Consider the following 21001-nt stretch of genomic DNA (forward strand, 5'->3'; position numbering starts at 1 on the left):
GCTAATTTCCAGTACAGTTTGATCCATGAATTTCAAAATATTCCGTGATTCATACTCCATGGAGTACATGCATGTAGGAAATTTTCATACAAATTTACTCTATCGTTAGACTCTGTTTTCCTAGTCTTTTTCAACCAACCAAATGGACGACCCTTTGAACGATTCGATCAATCCATTGAAAAATTGCCATCATTAACTTTACCCGACCGACTCATTCTCTGAGCACCAACTACGTCGTACTCAGTACATCAAATACGTTTGTAGTTGTCATGCGGTTTTGGTGTCTCGTATTGGAAGTAGTTGTGTTTGTGAGAAGTCCATGTGCGAATGTGCACATGCTGTCAGCAAGTCTCATGCTTGCCGCAACGTGACTGCTCCGTTTCGGCTGTGTGTATACACTTTGTGCCAAAGCCATTTGTTTACAAACACACGAAACGACCGTATTGAAAGCATTGTGAGTAGAGTGTGCCCACAAACAACACGGTACGTGGATTGAAACGATGTGCATGTGTACGGCCTGTCACAATCTCTCGTTGCTAACGACAAACAGCTCACCATTCGATTGCGCTCTCTCTCTCGCGCTTGTTCTCTCTTTAGCTCAGTTGAAATATGCTCGCAGCATGGTGTGTACGCTTTTCCATTTGGATTCGGTAAAGTCTAGCATAGCAATAGAAAAGCATCGAATCGGTTAGTCGAGTGTGCGATCTAATCGAAGCACCATCCATCATTTTTCGTTCGTTTTTCTACAGCCCTATCACTTTCGCGTGTATCGTGTCGCGTAACAAAAGAAGCGTAAACAACAAACAGAGAACAGTGTTTGTGTTTCGGATTTTTTTTTCCATTATTTTTATTAACAATTAAATTTGGTTCTTTTGAGCGTGGAATTATTTTGTTTTACTGAATGTGAGTTATTAACGTGATAATGTTTGAGTTGTATTTTTTATGCCGCTGAGAATTGTAAATTTAACACTGGAATAGGCCGTGCTTTGGATGATAATTGTGTTTTGTTACTGGTTTTTGTTACGAAAAATGAAAGAATAATGAGGAATTCATCAATTTAAAAATAACTTCATGATGTTAAGGAAAATTTTGGAAGATTTTACTTCATTTTTGCGTGTTTTTGCTGAAAAAAAATATGAATGTTTCAACTGGTATTTGTTTCTGTGCTAAAGTGACATCAGTGTGAGGTGTTTGCGTTGAATATGCAAGATTTTGCCTAAACGGCTAGTATTTTTGTGTTGAGTGTGTGGGAATTTATTGAAAAACTAATTGTTTTCATTCATTGACTTGATAATTTCTTAAAATGAATAACAGATTTTACATCAATCGTCTATTGTTTCGAATAAAACTTGTATTTTGCTTCATTCAACCTCAATAGTTTATTTTGAAAGACTCAAGTTTTCGTATGATTCTGGTTATTTATAGTCTAAATTCGATAATTTTGGCCATAAACTTGACATTTTTAGCCACAAATATACCTTATTCGCTAGTGATTTTGACTATTTTTGTATAAATTTGATCAATTTTGTGATGAATCAATTGTAATTTTGTCTCATTTTCCAGAAATTTACCTTATGTTAGTCTTATTTGCCAGAAATTTAGCCCTATTTGCCTGAAATTCAGTCTTATTACGTCTTATTTACTTGAAACGTGTCTATTTTTGCTTAAACTCCATCATTTCTGCCACAAACAAGCCTTAAATTCATTTTTAAATTTCAAATTTCCGACATTTGGCCTATGAATTGTCTATTTATTAACTAAAATTTTGCTGCTTTTGCTTCTGATTTGCCTACTTCTGCCTTGAGATAACGTAATTTGCCTTTAAAAAGTTCATGTTTACATCAAATTTACAAGATTATGACATGAAGTGTCCATCACTTCGCCATTAAAATTTCAACATTAATAATTTTTCAACTCCGTAAAAGCAGTGAATTATGCCTTTATACATAACGAACAGAACTTAAGTATAATTTCCAATTTTTCTCCCCCCAAACTCCATCAATTTAAAAGTATTTTTTTCATTAAAAAGAATTACTCAAAAACATATCGACTATAAATACACAATTCGTTTGTTTGCTGTTGGTGATATGCGTACGAGAATATACATACCACCATACCGCCATAGATCGATTATTTTGAATGATAAGTTTTAATTGAGGCAAAATGCTCGTTTCGAAACAAAGCTGTAGAAAAAAAACAACTGGCTCGTCTCATCGCAAGTTATTTCTATAAATTCAGTTGATTGTTTTGTATGGCTGATGCGTTTACTGATTGCATTTAATTGAAATGACTGTAAACAGTGATGATGTTGTGAGTAATCATCGGGCTCTGATGACAAAATCGAATCGGAATGGTGCGATGCGATACGTATCGTGCCCCCTCCCACTGAAAATAAAAACAAACCAAATTGAATTGATCAAGTATGGTGGCTTCATCAGTCGCCAGCTGATTTTTCGTAACTTGCTTCGGCTATTGTTTCTTGTCGCATTGCGTTCTGTTGTATTCATTCAAGACCATAATTAATCACTTTACAGTTGCTTAGTGAGCAAAAAAAAAGAAGCGAATGTAATTTGTTGGATTTCATGGCGTGAAACCTTAACAACGCTACGCTCAACAGATCCAAATCAAGCGGAATGAAATGAAACAAAATTGAAAATGAATCGCCTAAGGTCAACGCAAATTTTGACATTTGGCCTAGACCTTTGCATTCCGCTTGGAATACATTCGCTTACTGTGTCGGTTTCACTATGTATATCTCTCTCTGCCTTTTTCTCTCTCTCTCTCTATTTTAGCTGTTTCATTTCCAGTTTAATAAAGAAACAATCATCCATATGAACCAGCCCAACAGATTCCATGACGTAATACAATAAAATCATTTTTCTGAAGCATATAACCCGGAACGCTCGGCGTAAATTGCGACAAAAAGCCGATAAAACGCAAAAATCATACACAATAGCAAGCAAGAAAAAAAACACCGAGACGACACATAGATAAAAAAAAGTTCACCGCTTGTTTTAGGCCGCACGATCCAAAGTAAATAAACAGGCTGAGAGTGTGAGTAATAAGCGAGAACGACAACGAAGACGATTTGAACAAAAACAACAAAAAACAACAAAGTGAATAAAATAGCTTGAAAAACGGGTTTTTCGCTTTCGCTCAACTCCACTGACTCGAGTTTGAGTATTTTTCCGTACATGCTTTGAGGCGGCTGTTCGGGTTTTTGTTGTCACATTTTTTTTCTCCTCATTGTATCAAAGGCGGCGGCAGCAGCGTGTAAAATACCTCTTTATCACGTATCAATATCAAATAGCTGCATATATCAATGCAAAATCACGACTTTTTTTCTTTCGCTCTCACACTTTCAATCAGCTCTTACCTTTTTTTCGCTCGCTCTTGCTCTCGCAATCGACTCTTGCAGTTTTCAATCGTTGTTTTTCTCTTTCTCTATTTCTATCGTTATCTGTTTCGTGTATGTTTCTATCGCTACTCTCTTTCTTTTCACCATATTTCAATCGTCTCTACCTCTGATGCACTGAGTGGCTCTCAGTGAGAGCTCCTCATTCTTTCTTCCCATTCCATACTCAAAGTCTTTCTCACTCTTCTTCCTATGTTTCTCAGTTTTCCTCTTTCTATCTGCTGTCAACACTTTTCGCTCTCCTCCTCTATGTCTCTTTTTCCTTCTCTGCCCTTCTCTCCACCATATCTGTATCGTTCCATTATACGACCGCAGTCGCGGCGGTTTTCCTTTTTGATAGACTTAAATGAAAATGATGAAGCAGAAACGCTGTGACAGAAGTTAAAAAAAAACCACACAAAGCACGTTCATCACATAAAAGGCGGCAATTTGATATTGATCAATAACGGAATCTCTTCTCTTTTTTCTCTCTCTCCATGCATGTATCTCTTTTCAACAAAACAGAAAACGGACGGCAGTTGTTCGTGATAGTGAAGATAAATGTAAAATAGGACTGGTCCGCATCAATTTTCGTTTTCGGCGTGTGTTTGACTCGAACGGTATTTAAATAAACCTACACACACAATGTGTACGCGTTGCTATTAAGTGTAATTGTAGCATATTTAAATCGAATTATTCTTAAATTTGCATTAATAAAACGGTGCGGTGTTGACAGAGCTGGCAAAGATTGTGTTTGTGTGTCAAAAAAAAAATAGATAACGAAAGATTAAGTGTTTGTGTGATTTTCGTGGTACGGGCTCACGGAGGAAAAAAAAACACTGAATTTCACGTTCAAAGCACGCACAATCGATACAAATTCATGAGCACAGCACAGTTTAACGCGCAGACCCGAGCAACAGAACATCAAATTTCATCCGTGAAACAGTTGATCGCCAATGGCAACCATCGATTCAGGTATGTATCTTTTGCTTTAATTATTATCTCGTCACAAGCAGCGAATCACAAACGGTGGTTCAATTCATTCCATCTGTTGTTTTTTTTTGTTGTGGGTCGCTTTTATTGTATCTTATTTCTTGCCATACTCGCTCAAACCAAGTTTGATGTTCGATATACAGATATTCGGTGGGCTCATTTTAAAACAAAGTTGTTCAATAATGAACAGCTATTTATAGCCGAGCGTGTGAGATAAAATATTGACGATATTTTTGTTTGAACATTTAATGCCGCCTACCGAAATAAAGAAATGTTTTTCGATCTCATTGCCGAACCGAAAATTGTGCCGTATTTAGTACCGTCATTTAGTGCCGTATTTGGAACAAATGCGAAAATCCATTTGTATCTCATATGTGAGCTGGATACAAATAAAAGCCTTGCTTAAGTATTCATTGAACGAGTCGTTCAATGAACGAGACGCAAACATAAAAATCCAACAAAATCGACTCCCGGTTTTTCGCTGTGAAATGATACACATACGTCATCATTTTTGTTGCTGCTGTTCAACAACGCATCATGTGAAAACGCATCAATCAAACGGAACGGATGGAAAAATAAAACTTCTCTTTTTTTTTTTGATGGAAAAAACACAAAGTGTCAATGGACGAAACACAAAGACGGTTTTTTTTCCTGCCAAAAGCGGAAATGATTTGAGCCAAAATGTATTGGATTCTTTTTTGATTTGATGATTTTTTTTCATCGCTTTTATAAATGAAAACGGCGACAGTGACGATGTTTGTAGTCAAGAGACAGGTAGAAAGGGAGAGAAAGAGATACAGAGAGGCAGAGAAAGAATGAAAGAGACAGAATGAGAGCGAGAAGAGATACAGAGAGTGAAACTGAGAGCACAAGAGCACACATGTCATCGCTTCTATAACTAACCGTAACTACGGATAAGCGAATCAATTTGTTTGCTTCTTTTGTCGTCGTCGAATTCAACGCTACTATCCAAGCCATTGTCAATGGCTGTGTGTGTGTGTGTGTTGTCTGTGCTTGGATCTAAACTAAATCGAACCGGAGAAAGTGAGTGCGTTTAGTTGTTGCTTATTGCTGTTGTTGTGCAAGCGTTTGCTTGACAAGCAGCTAACAAAACCAGATTATGTGCATTAAATAGATTTGTTTGAATCATAACAATAACCGTAACGCTGAATCACAGTTTGTAGCGCTGTGTGTAAGGTACAAAACGATGTTGATAAATTTCATCGAGCGATTTTTTTGCATGACAAAGATCAAGTTCGATTCATGTTCCACCGGTGGATAATTCAAATGAGTTGAAGAACTCAACGTAACAAAAGCTCAGAATTTGACGAAACACTAAGCAGAATTAAATCTTAATACAAAGAGAACCATAGCAATTTACAATGTGAAATTTTGATTGTAGTTCAGCTGTTTGCCAATGTTAGCACACCTGGTGGCACCTGAGTGATAAAACCCATTTTCACAAACGCGCCATAAATACCGTCACTTGAAGGACTAATGAGATTCCTGGTGTTGTCATAAATTCAATTTGAAGACTGAAGAGTACAAGCCACGCGCTCGATATTTGTTGCGATCCAACTTAGACATTCGTCGGTTGCTTTCGTTTGTTCTTCCACGCGCTGTTTGTCGTACTTTTTCTTTCTTCTTCTCAATCAATTTTTCGCTTTCACTGCTTTTCGTTCTCGTTTTGGCTTTCTTCTCCCGTGTTTTTCTCTTTTCTTCACTTTTCTTCACTTTTCTTCACTTTTCTTCACATTTCTTCATTTCTCTTCACTCCTCTTCGATTCCCTCTAACACTTTCTCTGTCTCTTCTATGTAACTCTCTATCTCTCCTAGGTCTCTTTTGATTTCCCTTCTTCATTTTACTTTTCATCTACTTCCCCTTACCTATCTCGCTGAGCTTTTTGTCCGTTTCTTGCTACCTCATTCCCTCCTTTCTCACTTTCTCCCATTCCCTTACCACCCCTTTTTCTATACTTCACCCTCTTTCCTGTCCGTCATCAAAGGTTATCGGGTTGTCTTTCTCCAAACTCGGCAAACAATCGTTTCGTGGAAGCGATATATTTGCTTGCTTCGTTTGATTTACAACCATTAAATGGTTTTTTCGCCCACTTCCCATACATTCACTACTGTGAAACTTGACATATGCACAGCTCTTCCGCTGAAACAGTCGTATTAAGTTATATGGAATGCTTCTTATGTATATCGATTTGTTTCATACACGAAACATTTGCCTTATTTTCTCATTCGGATACCCACACATGCCGAATTTCTGACATTTTCACACAGAAAAAAAACAACAAGCTTGACTTGTCTTGAAAATAGGTCAAATGCACAATCCTCATATTGTGCGCTCCAATTCAAACGAGATATTACAAACAAATGGAATAATGACGCGATCAATTAAAATGATGACTTTTCGAAGCGAAATGAACATAATGACTTGTAAACACCGGGTTAATATCTCGTGGCAATGGGGAAAATTGGAATCAATATTTGTGTGATGGAAAAAAAATGGAATTTCTATTTATTGTGAATTTATCGATCTGCGTCTTATCGCAATTTGCTATTGCATACAAAACAAATGAGAAAATGCTTGATGGGATAATAAGAACTTCCTTATCAGCAATCAACGACGTAATTATTAAGCAAGTAGAAAGAAAATATTGTGTTTCATTTTCTTATGGGCGCGTCATCCTGTTTCGACGAAATAGATGAGTCAATAATGACGGGTAGTAATCAGGCAAAGTTGATCAGGTGAATTTACTTAGTGCGCACTCTGGTTTTTTTTTCTTCTCATTCGTCGGAATAATGGAAATTGTAAATAGGAAAGCGTGTCTCTCGTAATGAAGCGCATTCGTTGGCATCGATTTGGCTCATCAACAGGCAGGTCAATCAGCAGTTGCCATAAAATATGTAAACAAGCGGTCATATCAGCGTCATTCGAATGCGTTTCGATTCGATGTGAGAAAGACTTTATTGATTTATCATCAAAATCGTTTGGTAATTCTGTTTTGTCTTTTCCGAACGCATTTTTCCGTAATTTCAAGCGGTTGTATTGCTAAATAGACACCGGAGTTGTGTTGCTGCTGCGGCTGGATTTATGGGCCCATAAGAAATGCGTAATAAATTATTTGGTCGTTGTTTTCATTCTGACTGAAATACCGTGCACCAACGGAGAGCGAGAGAGACGCAAACGTGACCATCCACGTCGTAATTATGTTACGCGAATCCCATAAAACTCACACGAATACATTTAGCAATGCAGGAAATTTGTATGTTTTATCACATTCGTTCGTACGCAATTTTGGAACATTATTCATTTGTCCTGACACACGATTTTTATTTTGTCGATTCCTCTAAAGGCTCGGTGTTGCTGAATACATATATGTGTGTGTGTGACATAGACAAGCCACTCCGACACATTCTTTATCGAAAACTAAGGCATCGAAAACGTGTGTGTATTTGAACGTGTATCATTGTAACCGAACAAAAATAACCGCTTCAAATCGCTTTTGTTTTAAATGACTGGAAACAACTTTACGCAAACAAATCACCGGGAATTGTGCCAAACATTTTTGTTCTCTCATTAAAAAACCGTTTTTATTGGTTTTTGCACACAGCAACACATTAAATGGGGCAATTGTTTGTATACGAAATCGGAGCTGCGCTGTTTTCAATGCGGAATTTAAGCATTTTTTTTGCTCTGTTCATTTCGATAGGGATGCTCTCAAGCAAAACGGCATCGGACGATGAAGCTTTTGTACTGCGACAACGATGAGAAACAGAAGAGAAAAAAAATGCGGTATAAATCCCTTTTTCTGCTGCAGGCACACATTCCCATGGAATTGCGCACTTTTCATCAAAGTAACACAAATAATTCGAAATTTGGCACAACTCCAACGGAGAGAAACCGATATCACCATCGAAACGCTGACAGCGACAACAACAAAATGAATCCACATTTCGCTCTCTTCATTGTCTTGAATTTTCGGTCTAGTTTATTGATTTGCTTAATGCGTACGTACTTTTTTTTTCTAGCTCCAGACTGTGCGCTTTTCGGTGTCGCTTTCGCTTTTTCTCTTCATTTCCTTCCATTTTTCATACCTTTTTCAATCCATCTTTCTCTATCTATTTGTCTCTGTCCCTTCTTATTCACTCCCTCTTTGTCTCGCTCGCTCGCTCTTTAATTCCCTCAATTTCTTCGAAAAAATGCCTCTCTTTATATCTCCCAGTCTATCACTCACATTATTTATTTTTCAATCTCTCTGTATATCGATTCGCATTGAAAATTCAAGCGCGTGCAGAGCTGGAGCAAAGCACGCATATACGGCTGTCAAAGAATTGTTTTCGGCCAACACACTTTTTTTACGCTACATTTAAATTTAAAATGAGTTCCGAAGTGGTTTTTAGCATGAACGAGAGCTTCTATCTAGGGTAGCTGCTATTAAGGCCGATTATCGTTTAGTCGGTCGGTCATGTACCCACCCGAAAATGGGCCACTTTTTACGAGAAGTAAAAACATCTGTTGATTTTCGATTACAAACCCACATCGATTTTCTCTATTGGTAGTGCGCTCTCCATTTCCAATTCTGAGACCATTGTGTAACTACGACGCGTGTGTATATGAAAATGGTGCGTTGTTTTCGAGTCACATGGACGAAGAAGGCGAAAGCAAAAAATCGATAGCAAAGGAAGAAGGACAGGACTTTGTCGTTTTCCATTTTAACACAATTTTACAACGTGTTTTTACACACAGAGAGACAGAACCTGCCGGAAGTCTATTGTAAGCACTCATTTTTCAAGTTACAATCAATGGAAATTCGGAGCAACGAAAAAACAGTTGCTAAGTAGTACATCTTAAATCCATTACACACGTCGCCGTACATCAAGAATTTCCAACATTCCACTATTTCGACTATCGACACACTTACGCCTAATCATCATTTATGAATGTCAACAACGGAACATTTTTGAATTATAGATAGCGGTGATACACATGAATTGGCATCGTTTTGAAAAATTGATGACGGATTTTGTTAATTTGATGTATGTAGGCGGCATGGCACATACTTCGTTTACATATACCCTTTTTAATCGAAATGGGTGTGTGTGGAGTGTCAAACTAAATTATCGTTATATTTTATGCACCGTATGGGGCGAAGAAAAGAGAGAATATAAACGAAAGTTTAAATGATGAAGGACTCACATTCGATGACGTCCAAACATTCTCTTTGACAGGATTTGTTAAGTGCCGTTTGATTCGGAATTGGAAAATGCTCACCATTCAACCGGCTGTGAAAATAGATATGGTTGCATTGAATATGGTCACGTAATGCCATCACTCACAATCGAATCGATATCACACAGCCACTGTGAGTCATACACACATACGATAGAATGTATAGTTCGTCGAAACATCCAATCGATGAAAGCGACATTTTTTTTCTCATTCGGGAATTCGATTTTGAAAAGAAAATACATGAAAATTTCAAATTCTCGCCGTGAGCTTCTCGGAAGAGAAAAACGTTTTAATAAATGTAATTCCTCCTTGAGGACCCCAAATGCCTTTTTCATGAGGATTTATTTATTTCGAGCTAATTCTGTTTGTAGCCAATACTGAAGTTTCACATTCGATGCGAAGTTGGCATTGCCAACCTAAACTTATTGAGTTGGCATTGCCAGCCTATAGCAAATGCAGTTTTATCGAACCCAAATCTTTATATGGGTTTCAAAAGTCAGGACTTTTCCTTTTTCGCTCATTTCCAGGAAGGTATTGAGCAGAAATAGCTCAAATTGCCATGTATTCAGAGAAAAATATTGGAAAGTCTGCCATTTCAGATACTTAACATTAAGCATCAGTTAAAAGTTTGGAATTGCTCTGAATCAGGACAAAAAGTATCAAGTTTTCTACCTTATTTCACTAATAAATATTGAAAATTTAACAAAGTTTCTCATAAAATGACCCGAAAACCCACGAAAATATGCTAAAACCGTTTACTATTACCATAAATATCATTCAATTTCCACGATTTTTCGAGCAATTCTACAATCTGCTTAGCCATTTTCATGTGTTTTCTTTGCAAAACATCGAAAATTGGCGGTTAATTCATCGTAGCTTCGAGTTTATATACCAAATTGATCATCAATTCCCATAAATTTAGTCATATTTCATACAATTTTTGCTTCCCAACTCCAAGTTGATACCGGAAATACTGTGAAATCGGCTCATTTTAACTCCACGAAAAGTTTTTATTGAGTTCTCAGTTGAAATATTTTGATTTATCAAAATTGCGATCCTTTTTCTTTGCAAAAGAATGTCGAAAAGTAGCGTAGTCAGACGGAAAGCAACAAAAAAAATCGGCAAAACTGATGAAGATATGAAGATGATAATTTGCGAAACTTGGACAATTTTTCGTTACCGAATCCGTTTTTACTCAATTCAAAGCAGTCATTTGCTGGAAAATCCACCCTGGAAGATAGTCGTTTGCTATAAAGAGTTTAATCGTTTGTTTAAGCAAATCGTTTTTTAAGCAGCTGCGGCTTAAAAACTCTATCAAAGTCCAATTTTCGACAGAAAGGTTTAAACAAATGGGGAAAACGTGATTTGTTACTTTGTTTCTGTAAAGTTTTCACTTGTGCACATAGACGAGTGACGAACGTGCGTAAAAGTATGTTTTTTGTATTGAAAATTCCATTTTTATTCCTCAATCCGCATAATTTATGTTTTCATTGTTTTGTGATGCGGTTTTTTTCACCCGCGCATCGCCTTGGGTAGCATCGCTTATCGGCGCGGAGTTTTGTGAAGCGGAATAAAAACCGCACCGTTGGTAAATGTTAATTTGAATTTCAATTTTGCCGCATTAGAAGTGTTGACGAAATCTTGAGTTTCATCAAAGCAAACCGCCAATTTTCTCTTGCAAAATTTCATTTTTCCACGGCGAATTGCAAAACGACGCACATTCACAAACTTAGCCGTGTGTATCGATGTCAAATATCGCATTTCACATGCTGAAAATCGCTTTGAGCTCGCATTCTCTCCATCTTTTCGCCTCTTTTCCTCTTCTTCTCTCTTGCAATCTCGCTTACGCTTTAATTCTCGGCTGTATGTGTACAGTTAGAGATATATCTCTTGTTGCTCACCAGTCTAACTCGCTTATTCCTTTATGGTTACTCTCTTGATTTTTGGCTTTCTCCCTTCCACCTCTCTCCTTTCCTTCTTTCTCCCATACAGTTTTCGTCTTTGCTCTCTTTGTCCCATTCCTCCTCTATCGCTTGCTCTCTTTCTCCCATTCTGCGAATCGGATGACAATTTACATTTATCGTTTGGCAACTATACTAACGATGGCTGGCAAAGTTTAATGTCAGCATTTGTCGCAAAAAAAGTACTTGCGAAAAATAGATAACGAGCTTCTTTCTAAATGATACGCACGCATGTGAAGTGTTGTGAACTTTTGCCATGCTTTTGCTGTTTCGAAATGTTGAAAAATTTCAACATTCCTGTTGGATGTGGGTAACAGCTGTTGCGAACGTACATGTAGCCAACCGTCTGTTGAACCCTGATAATGATAGTTTGTATGTAGTCGAAAAGTTTGCACAGCTTGACGAAACATACGGATTTGAGTGCTAAGAAAAACAACAAGAAAGTCTTTCGCCGAAAGTGCAACCAACCTTCCGAAACTGAACCGTATTTATCGCAATTCTAACATTCATTCAATAATGATAATGCTTATAACATGTATGCTGCGCAATGAACAACCAGCATCGATTTTTTCTGTTCCATAACATTCGAAAACCACCATCATTTTCCACTCGAGTTACATTTTACAGACGAATTTATTTCCAATCTAATGACATCCAATGCCACGAGAGTCGCATTACATTCAATTCACTTCGTTCCAAAGAAACATACAATTGCATCGCTTTCATCCCTCCGCAAACGACGCTCTCGCCTCAATTGAATATTATTTAATTTTCCAGTTCTTTCATCTTGGCTTCTCAACCAAGCTCGTTTTTCATCAACTCCATGATTTTTTTTTCGTCGCTTTAATGATTTGTTTCACTGACGAATATTGGAGAGAAAAAAAACTCTTCAAGGCGAAAAATTGCAAAAAATATAGATGAATCAATCAATAAATAAATGAATTTATTTTTTTGGAATTGTGCACGTAGCCATGCAAGGTGTTCCAGTTCGTGAATGGTAATAATAGAAGAAAGAGACGAAGTCTTATAAGAAGCTTCAGTTTTTTCAGAACCGTTTTTAGATTCGAAACCACCTTTTTGAAGCTTCGAGTACGTGTTACACCGAACCGTCTACAGCGTAGCCAACCTTTTTGAGCTCCGAGCTTGTCTCGTGAGCTTCTCACTTACAAGCAAGAAAAATCATCTTCAATTTCAGAAGCCAAAACAAAAGGGTTTTTCATTGGAATTTCTATGAAATTGTCAATATTTATCAATTTTGAACTCCAGAATGTTCCCTTTTTCATGCATTTTTATCTCAATTTCGACATAATTTTGCTCACAGCAATTTCGAGCTCATTCTTCGTTTGTTCCTATCAAATTGTGCCTTATGGCGATTCTGAATGAATTTAACGGGTGACGTGTATTCTTAAGAACATGACTAGAAAAATCGGAAATTGTTGCAGGAAAAGTTGATCGCTCGTTTTTTCTCCAAGAAAAAAAAAATGCCTTCTAATCGCCCGTGACGCAATTGATGGCATTTCCTTGACGTAATTTGTCAAAACCGTCATATAAATAAGTGGCTTTAATTGACTCATAGACTGGCAGTCTAAGACTTCCTAGCTAAAAACAATGAATTTGCCTGAAGCTGCATGACGTGCGACTTTTCTAGCTGTTATATTCAATGATTATCCAAATCTGATGACTTAACACCGACCGGACTTTTTGCTCCGACGAATTCTTGGAAATCTAACGGAAAAACTAGCGTCGATAAGCGAGAGACGCTATGTGACATGGGCCATGTCAAGTGTGTTTATGGTTCACTGATTTATGGACGGAAAATGAAAACACACTTGAGTTGTTTTTCCATCGAAATGAGGGTGGAAAATATGATGCGGCTTTGTTGAACAACACGCTTATTTCGGCGAATGAAAAGCCGATGAGGTTTTCGTGGCGATGAACGAAACGCGTATTTTTGGAACATCTTGAAGTAAACTTTTTCGTCTTGAAGTAAACTTTTTCGTCTTGAAGTCTAACAATTTCTTAAAGAAACATCGATGTCTTGATGGAACATCGATGTTTTGAATGGGCATCGATGTCTTTAAGGGAGCATCGATTTTGCTGAAAAGCTTTCGAGCTCTGAAAGAAGCTTCGTTTTCATGCAAAAGTACCAATTTTTTGACGAAACATCGAAGCAAAGCTGAATTTCGCATTTTTCAGTTTTACATTATTTTCCGATAAAATCTGAGCGAAAATATCAACAAATTTCTGCGTGTAAATTTCATTTTTTGATGCCGGCAAATGGAAAACAAAAGCTGCTTATTGACACACCCTTTAAGTACCGTATACGTTAAAAATGTTGGTACGTCGGTATTTTCAGGCTTCATATTGTTAAGCGAATTAAGTTTTGCATTGAATTCAAAACACGGCTGAATGAATCGGTGTACTTGGAAACAACAACAGGGAGACAGAAAGAATGAAAGTAAACTTGTACAATCAATTTTATTCGGTGCGTTGAGTCCAAGCGGTTTAACGCAGAGAAAAATTGAATAACAAAACGAGCCAAAACAAGAAACTGATATATATATTTTCAGTTGAAAAGCTCGAAAAATAGAACAAACAAAAATAAATGTGATGAGAATCGATTCGAAGGGAGCGGAAAGAAGAAGAGGAAAGGGCAGAACGAGAAGGAGGAAGAGAACATGGGGAAAAGTGAAAAACTATCGAAAGAAAGTGAAAGAGTGAAATAAAGGAAGAAAAAGAGAGCGAATATATTGACAACCACTGACCTAACGAGCAAAGAGAATGAGTGTAACATTCGAAAGTTTACATCAACTTAATATTTTGATGGTCACATGTCGCCTTGAAACCACGTGCCCATAATGATTGTAGGGCAAAATTTGTGCTCAAAATGGAAAATTTCTCCAACATATTCCGGCGTTAAGAATGCCTTTGGACTGGTTTATCAATGTAATCAGCATTACGGAGCCCATCGTCAAGGTTCACATTTTCATCCGTTGAGTAGGTATTACTATCTTTCTCTTTTCGACTCTCTCTATCTTCGTTGTTTCGCCTCTCTCTCTTCCTCTCTCCTTCTCCGGCGTTGCCTGGCAAAAGCAAACAGTCAAGCTCTAAACAACGATGATTCTGTTTTTTTAGTTGCTTCTTCAGTCCAATTTCGAGATTCTTTGTAAAATTGGATATTTTACATGAAATTGCAGCAGCAAAGTATCTCGTTTACGTTGGTTGTGCTCACAGCTGCGCGATAATTCCATCAGATATCAACGAGCGAGTAATACCAGATGATATAAGTTTTGCCGTGCAGGAGATTCCTGCGGTGATGCGGTTTGTGGCAACGTTCGTTCATTCGCTTTTGGACGCATGCAACTTTGGAATGGGTTTCATTTTTTTTTAGAACATAAATCATGGATATTTTTTATGTATCCAAAGCTTACATTTTCATGCAATCTGGGAAGATACGTAATTCCGGCCAAATTTGATAGCTATTTATGGCATTTTCCATAAATACGAAGCCAAATTTTATTTCAAACATTTTACTGCCAAATTGCAATGAATTTGATAAACCGAATCTTATTCAGCGTTTGGATCAATGTTATTAGGAAATATGAGCAGAAAAATGGAAAGCAACGATGATAGTGAGCATGTGAACTGAATTTTGTATTTTGCGTGGTACTAAACAATAATTTGCATGTCATATCGTCTTTGGATGAAATTCGGAATTTTTAAATCAACCAAAGAAGATTGAGAGTTTCAGTTTTGAAGCGGTCATTTCCAAGAGTTTATTTCATCAAGCATAAAAAAGTCAATTTTTAAGATCTAATCATGAACCTTGCGGATTTATTAACAGTGAATTTTACGGATATTCACGGAGTTTTACGGATTTTATGGAAAAATTTGGTTACTTCTCTGTAAATTCCAAAATCTCAAGGTCTATAAATGGAGAAATGCAAAAAAAATGAAAATTCCAAGGAGTAAAAGAGACAGAACGTAAAAATGGAAACTATTGGAAAAGGACTAGAAAATAATTCTTCTTAAAAATAGTCTAAATAAAGTTTCAGAATATCACTCAAGAAATGAATGTTATAACGGAATTCTCTGTTGGTTTCGTAAAATGTATGAAAAAAAATGAAAATGTGTGTGTGTGTTTGTATGTGAAAAAGGGCTAAAATTACCTTTGATATAGATACTGTAACCATGTGGTGGTTGCCACCAGAGCTTCATGCGCATTCAGAGTCATTTCTCATACTCACCATGAATAAACATACGATTGTATCATATTCCAAAACCGTCCGTCATACTTGAATGGAAAAATGCGCTTCAACTCCGAAAAATTACCACTGAACATGAAAGCATGCTATATTTTTGGTTAAACCGTTGAACACACTGAAAAAAATGCCAAGTCTTATATTCCATACAGACAGCATAAAAAGTGCGGTACAGAATGTAGCCAAACTGCACGCGACGTCGAAAAATTTGTACGAAACATCCCAGAACATTCGCCACAAAAGCATAGCACACATCTCGAAATATGTGCAAACAACATATGGGCAAATATTTGCGTGTGAGTTTTTTTGTGGTCGTTCTTAGCTAAACAAATACTTCATTTTTTTTTGCAGATAGTAAAGGGAAAAGTTGAAAAGCAGTAAATGTTCAAACCAATTGTTCATCGCTCCATTTTTAAGAGACTTCAAAATGAAGAGCAATCATAAACTGTTAAGATTTTGGCGCATTTTTCGCATGAAGATGTGATGGTTTTTTATGTTTTGGAAGATTTTGGATACTTCGGATTTTTCCATCTTTATACTTTAGATTCATCACTCACGCCTGCTGTCGCCGGCTGTGATCGGTTTTTGGAGTGAAATCGGAGCTATCGTGAACTAAGTAAAGTATTTCATACGAAAAAGTTGCGATAGATTTTAGAAAATGAAAATATTACCAAAGCCATCCATATTCCGATACCATTCAAACAATAGTCTTTCAATGAATGACTCTTTTATACGTTTCGAAAATCGTACACATTTCTAATCGCTTTCCTTTTCATCGTGATCCACTAAACTTCAATAGTTAAACTCACAATAGAGCATGGTTTGTGACACAAACTCTGTTCTAGTGACAAATGTTCAATGGATACCGTCCATTTCGATTTTGTTCATACAAAATTGACACTTTCTTGAGTCAAGAAAGAATCTTGACATATTCTCGAAATTTAGCTCAAAATTGATTCTGAGAATCATTACCGCCGGCCGTGTAATTGAATATTGTTCGACTGTGACACATCGTAACAAAAGAAATTGCCGTTGGATATCGGCGGTAAAAACCAGTTTCAATTTGATTATTGTGTCAATACACGTATTGTGTTTGGCAAACACTGTTAGCACACACGAAAATTACGTTGTTTTGGTTGGCATTTCTCGAATTGCTCGTTATCAAATGCGTACACTTTGTGTATGCGATTGTGATTATTGATCGATCAACGGGAGTCATTGTCTAAATAGAGTACTTGGCAGAGATGCCATCGAATGTGGAAACAAAGAGAGACCACTTGTTCGAGGTTAGGAGCAAATTGGAAGCGAAAGAAGCGAAATAGGACGAAAAAACATGGGGCGTCCGTGATAAATGAAAATGTTGTGCAAACAAAAGTTAGAAGCGGAAAATTGTGCTGCTCGGTTCTTACCCAAGACAGTTCTTCAGTTGCTGCTCAACAACAATGCTAATAATTGATGGTTCTTTCTCTTCTAACCATCGTTGTCTGTGTCGAACATCAAACGTGGAAGAAAAAAAGAGGTCTTGAAAAGAAGCGTTCAATACATCATTTTGTTCGTCGTTGTTGTTATTGTCGTCGTCTACGAAAAGATATTTTCGGTTTTGGGTGAATGTTTGTGCGATGCCAATCATGTATGGCAACAATTCAAAGCATCGATCAAAGACGTTTGCGGTGTGTCCCTCTCCCTCTCTCTTCTTTTCTTTCTCTGATTCTCTTTCTTTCTTCCTCTTCCTTCGCGTGCCTCGCAGTCATCGGTATTGATAGACAAAATAATTTAATTGTCCAAGCTTGAAATAATATTAAAAACAAAACGGTCAAAGCGATCAGAAATAGCCACAGAAAGACTTGTTCTATGTTTGAGAATAGATAAAAATAGCAATGAAATTAAACATACACGCAGAATGTTCTAAAGAAACAAGCGAGAATGGAGTGAGGATGAGGCGAGAATGGCGCAAATAAATCATCAACAAATTTTTGTGCCCATCACGAACACGTATTCGTGTGAGACGACAGAAACAAGAGCAACTGCTTTTCATATCAGTCTTATGCATTCGTTGTGTGTTCGAGTCACAATATTTCCCATGTTTTTGCCACTTCTATTCAAGACCGCAATTTTTCTCTCTCTCTTTATTTCCATTGCTCTTGTTACGCTCTAATCAGGATTAACAATTATCCAGAGTATGTGTGTGTGTGTATGTGTTCAGTGTTCTCTGGCATGGATTAGATTTTGTGTTGTTGACAATTGTGCGGCCTCAGCCTCTACTCCACCATGTACCTTCGTTCGGATACTGCGAAAATGAAATTAGTACACATGGTCTAGCAGCACGAATTGGATCGCACAGCGAGAATAATACAATAGCATTGATAATAATACAATTAGGATGTTAAACAATATTTACGTGCATCGTAGTGATACCCGAACCGAACCGCTTCCGATTTTCTCAACGAACAAAAAGCAAGCAAAGGAAGCACACACATATACACGTACGAAACCAAAAGCATTCGACGTTCGCAATGTGTATCACATTGTTTTTATCCAGCACATGTTTCGGTCTAAATAGAGTCTTCACTATGAATACCCATGATTATACGAAAAACGAATGCCTTGCGTTGGCTTCATAAAATTCCACATCGTTCACACAAATGAACACGTATGCCCTGGCTGAACTGTATATCTATCTTTTATGGGCAAAAATGATGTTGTCGTTTTTATATGAGCCATGCTTGGTTGCATCCATAAAACAGAAGGTTTTTTTTTTCCATCCAGGTCCATTGCTTAATTGAATTTTGGTTGAGGCTAATGGAAATTCTAAAGAACTTTGCATGAGAAAAAAAAACCGAAGCGAGTATTTTTTAATGAGTGGTGAATAGAGAAACTATATACAACATTTTTGTCAATTCCATCTGAAGTATTCATAGTATCATGATGATTTTTTCGAAAAAAAAACTTTTGTAATGGCTGGCTCAAACTTGTTCTCGGTCATCTTTAATTCAATTTCGGAATTGTTTTGCATTCACATCGAAATTGGCTACTTTTTCTTGTTTTTTCAATTTCAACTCATTTCTTCAACATCGACAGAGTTTTCTAGCTCCAACACACACTTCCTACCATTTTTTTTTTACTTCCTTTTCGACCCATTTTCATTCGCTTCAAAACTCACTTCATCTGGCTTTCTAACTGGCTTCATCTCCCTCAACGACTGTTCAATTCACATCATTCCCCTTGACGAGCTGCAATTAATTGAAAGTCATTTGAAACACTCCGCTCTGAAAATTCGATTAACCACACACCAGAATGGAAATAACAACACATAACTCGATTTAAAGATTACAAAAAAAAAATTGGACAATTTTTATTGATTTCGTTAAAAATTCACTTGGAAATGCACAGAATTTCGGCCACAGTTCCAATGTTAAATAAGTGAAGTGAAAAAAGACTTCTGAATTAAATAAATGAAGCTAAAAAACGGCTTCATCACGCCAAATGTTCAGCACTACATCGAATGCAGAGCTCGTGTTTACGGTAAAAAAAGGCTGTTACTTTCGGATGTAATAGTCATCAACGCCGCCAACTCCTGGCGGTACATCAGGTGCCAGTGGGAACGAATCAGCATCGATGTGTACATCATCATCGGGAAGCGGTGGCAGTTCTTCGATTATCAGTTCTTGTTCGTCGAAAACTTGTGGATCTGGTTTTGGTCGCGCTTCAGCAACAATCACAATCAACGCAATCACCACGAACAACGTTCGAATATTGAACAACATCGTCTCCGTTTTGAATATTCTCACAACAGTAGCAACGAAACTCAAACAATAACAGATTGGTTTTAAACAGTAGCAATGATTCTTTACAACTGACTGCCTTATCACCATTTCACCGCCACTTTTATACTCTTCCGACATACAATATCTTGTTCGCGTCGCACAAATTTAATTCAATTTAAAAACTATTTATTTGCGCGCGACTTTTTTTTGTGTCGATTAAATAATGGCTCCGGCTCGTTTTATGTACATGATAATGAGCCAGACTGATGACCCAACGACAGAGAATAAAAACATACACGTGAATTTCAAAGCTGTTAAACGCAAATTCACTAAATTTAATTGAATTTCGAAATCACTTCGACAAACAAAGTCCCAAATCAATTCACACGCCGAACAATCACCGCAGCGAAAAAGATCAAATGTCGATGACACAGTATGCGGCCTGTGTCGCCGCAATTCAATCGACTTCTCGGGCTTTGGCAGATATTGAATTTGAAATACGACTCATTTTTCTTCAATTTTTTGTTTGTTGTGAGAAATGAATCTCATTTATGGGCCACTTTCGAAGGCTATCACACATGTGATAGGTTGAAATGGCGCATCATTTCACCGCCAACCAACGCACATCAATGTATTTTCGACAATTTCGTTTCAAGGGGGCAAAAAACTCTTCAACTAATTTGATTATGACAAATTTACGAAATTTAAGTGATTCATTGCATAATGCATAGCGACGATAAAAAATGTAGCACGGTAAGAATACTATTTATGGGTTTGTTCAATTCCGCCTACTGGTTAAGGTGAGAATAAGTCAGTTTTGTTGATGGACGCGATTTATGCGACAATTTTTAAATTGCTGAATACATTTGTTATACGTGATCAAATTAGCATCTCATAAACAATTTTATTCTTCTATTCATCGCGTCAATCCATTAAAAACACTCAATGAATCAAAGTAAACATTCACCGGTATCTTCAACTAACTGCTCAATTCACTTGATAACACCAATTTTCGCATATTCTCTCGCAGCAAATCAACAAATGACCATTGAAAAGAAAGAATAAAATGAATGAAAAAAAAAATGAATGGAAAATAGCGAACAAAATAGAGAAGTGTAAAAAAAAGAACGGAGAATTTCGCTTGTTTTTCTATTTAAATGTGTGTACAAAACACGTTTAATCAAGCGCGTCTATTTTTAGATGCGGCACAATCTGTTTATTAGACTTACTATCATCGGAATATTATCAAAAATGCTAAATTTTGCATTTATTTTATTTTTCGTTGAAAATATGCGAATAAATTATCAACCGAAGTGTGTTGATTCAACACAGCGTTGAACTTTGCATTGACGTTTTTGAATACAACAAAACTTTCGCTTTATATA

General features: G+C 36.9%; 1 protein-coding gene and 1 long non-coding RNA gene across 2 annotated transcripts in view; one reads left to right on the plus strand and one right to left on the minus strand.

Annotated features, from left to right (window-relative positions):
* Positions 1-518: 518 nt before the first annotated feature.
* Positions 519-19778, minus strand: LOC129570605 (uncharacterized). Its single transcript, XR_008688140.1, has 3 exons — positions 18251-19778; positions 2110-2385; positions 519-657 (listed from the first exon to the last, which is right to left on the minus strand). It is a non-coding gene; the product is annotated as an uncharacterized LOC129570605 (long non-coding RNA).
* The window catches only part of LOC129570602 (calcium/calmodulin-dependent protein kinase kinase 1), a 103896-nt gene continuing 83479 nt past the window's right edge, over positions 585-21001 (plus strand). Inside the window, exons 1-2 of the mRNA XM_055450276.1 lie at positions 585-903; positions 3920-4369. Coding sequence (XP_055306251.1) covers positions 4351-4369 — 19 coding nt within the window. The 5' untranslated portion in view covers positions 585-903; positions 3920-4350. The remainder of the gene's footprint in view (positions 904-3919; positions 4370-21001) is intronic.

The sequence above is a fragment of the Sitodiplosis mosellana genome, unplaced genomic scaffold (assembly GCF_009176505.1).
Source record: "Sitodiplosis mosellana isolate CC-2019 unplaced genomic scaffold, AAFC_SMos_1.0 Smas_scaffold_61, whole genome shotgun sequence".
NCBI classification, from domain to species: domain Eukaryota; kingdom Metazoa; phylum Arthropoda; class Insecta; order Diptera; family Cecidomyiidae; genus Sitodiplosis; species Sitodiplosis mosellana.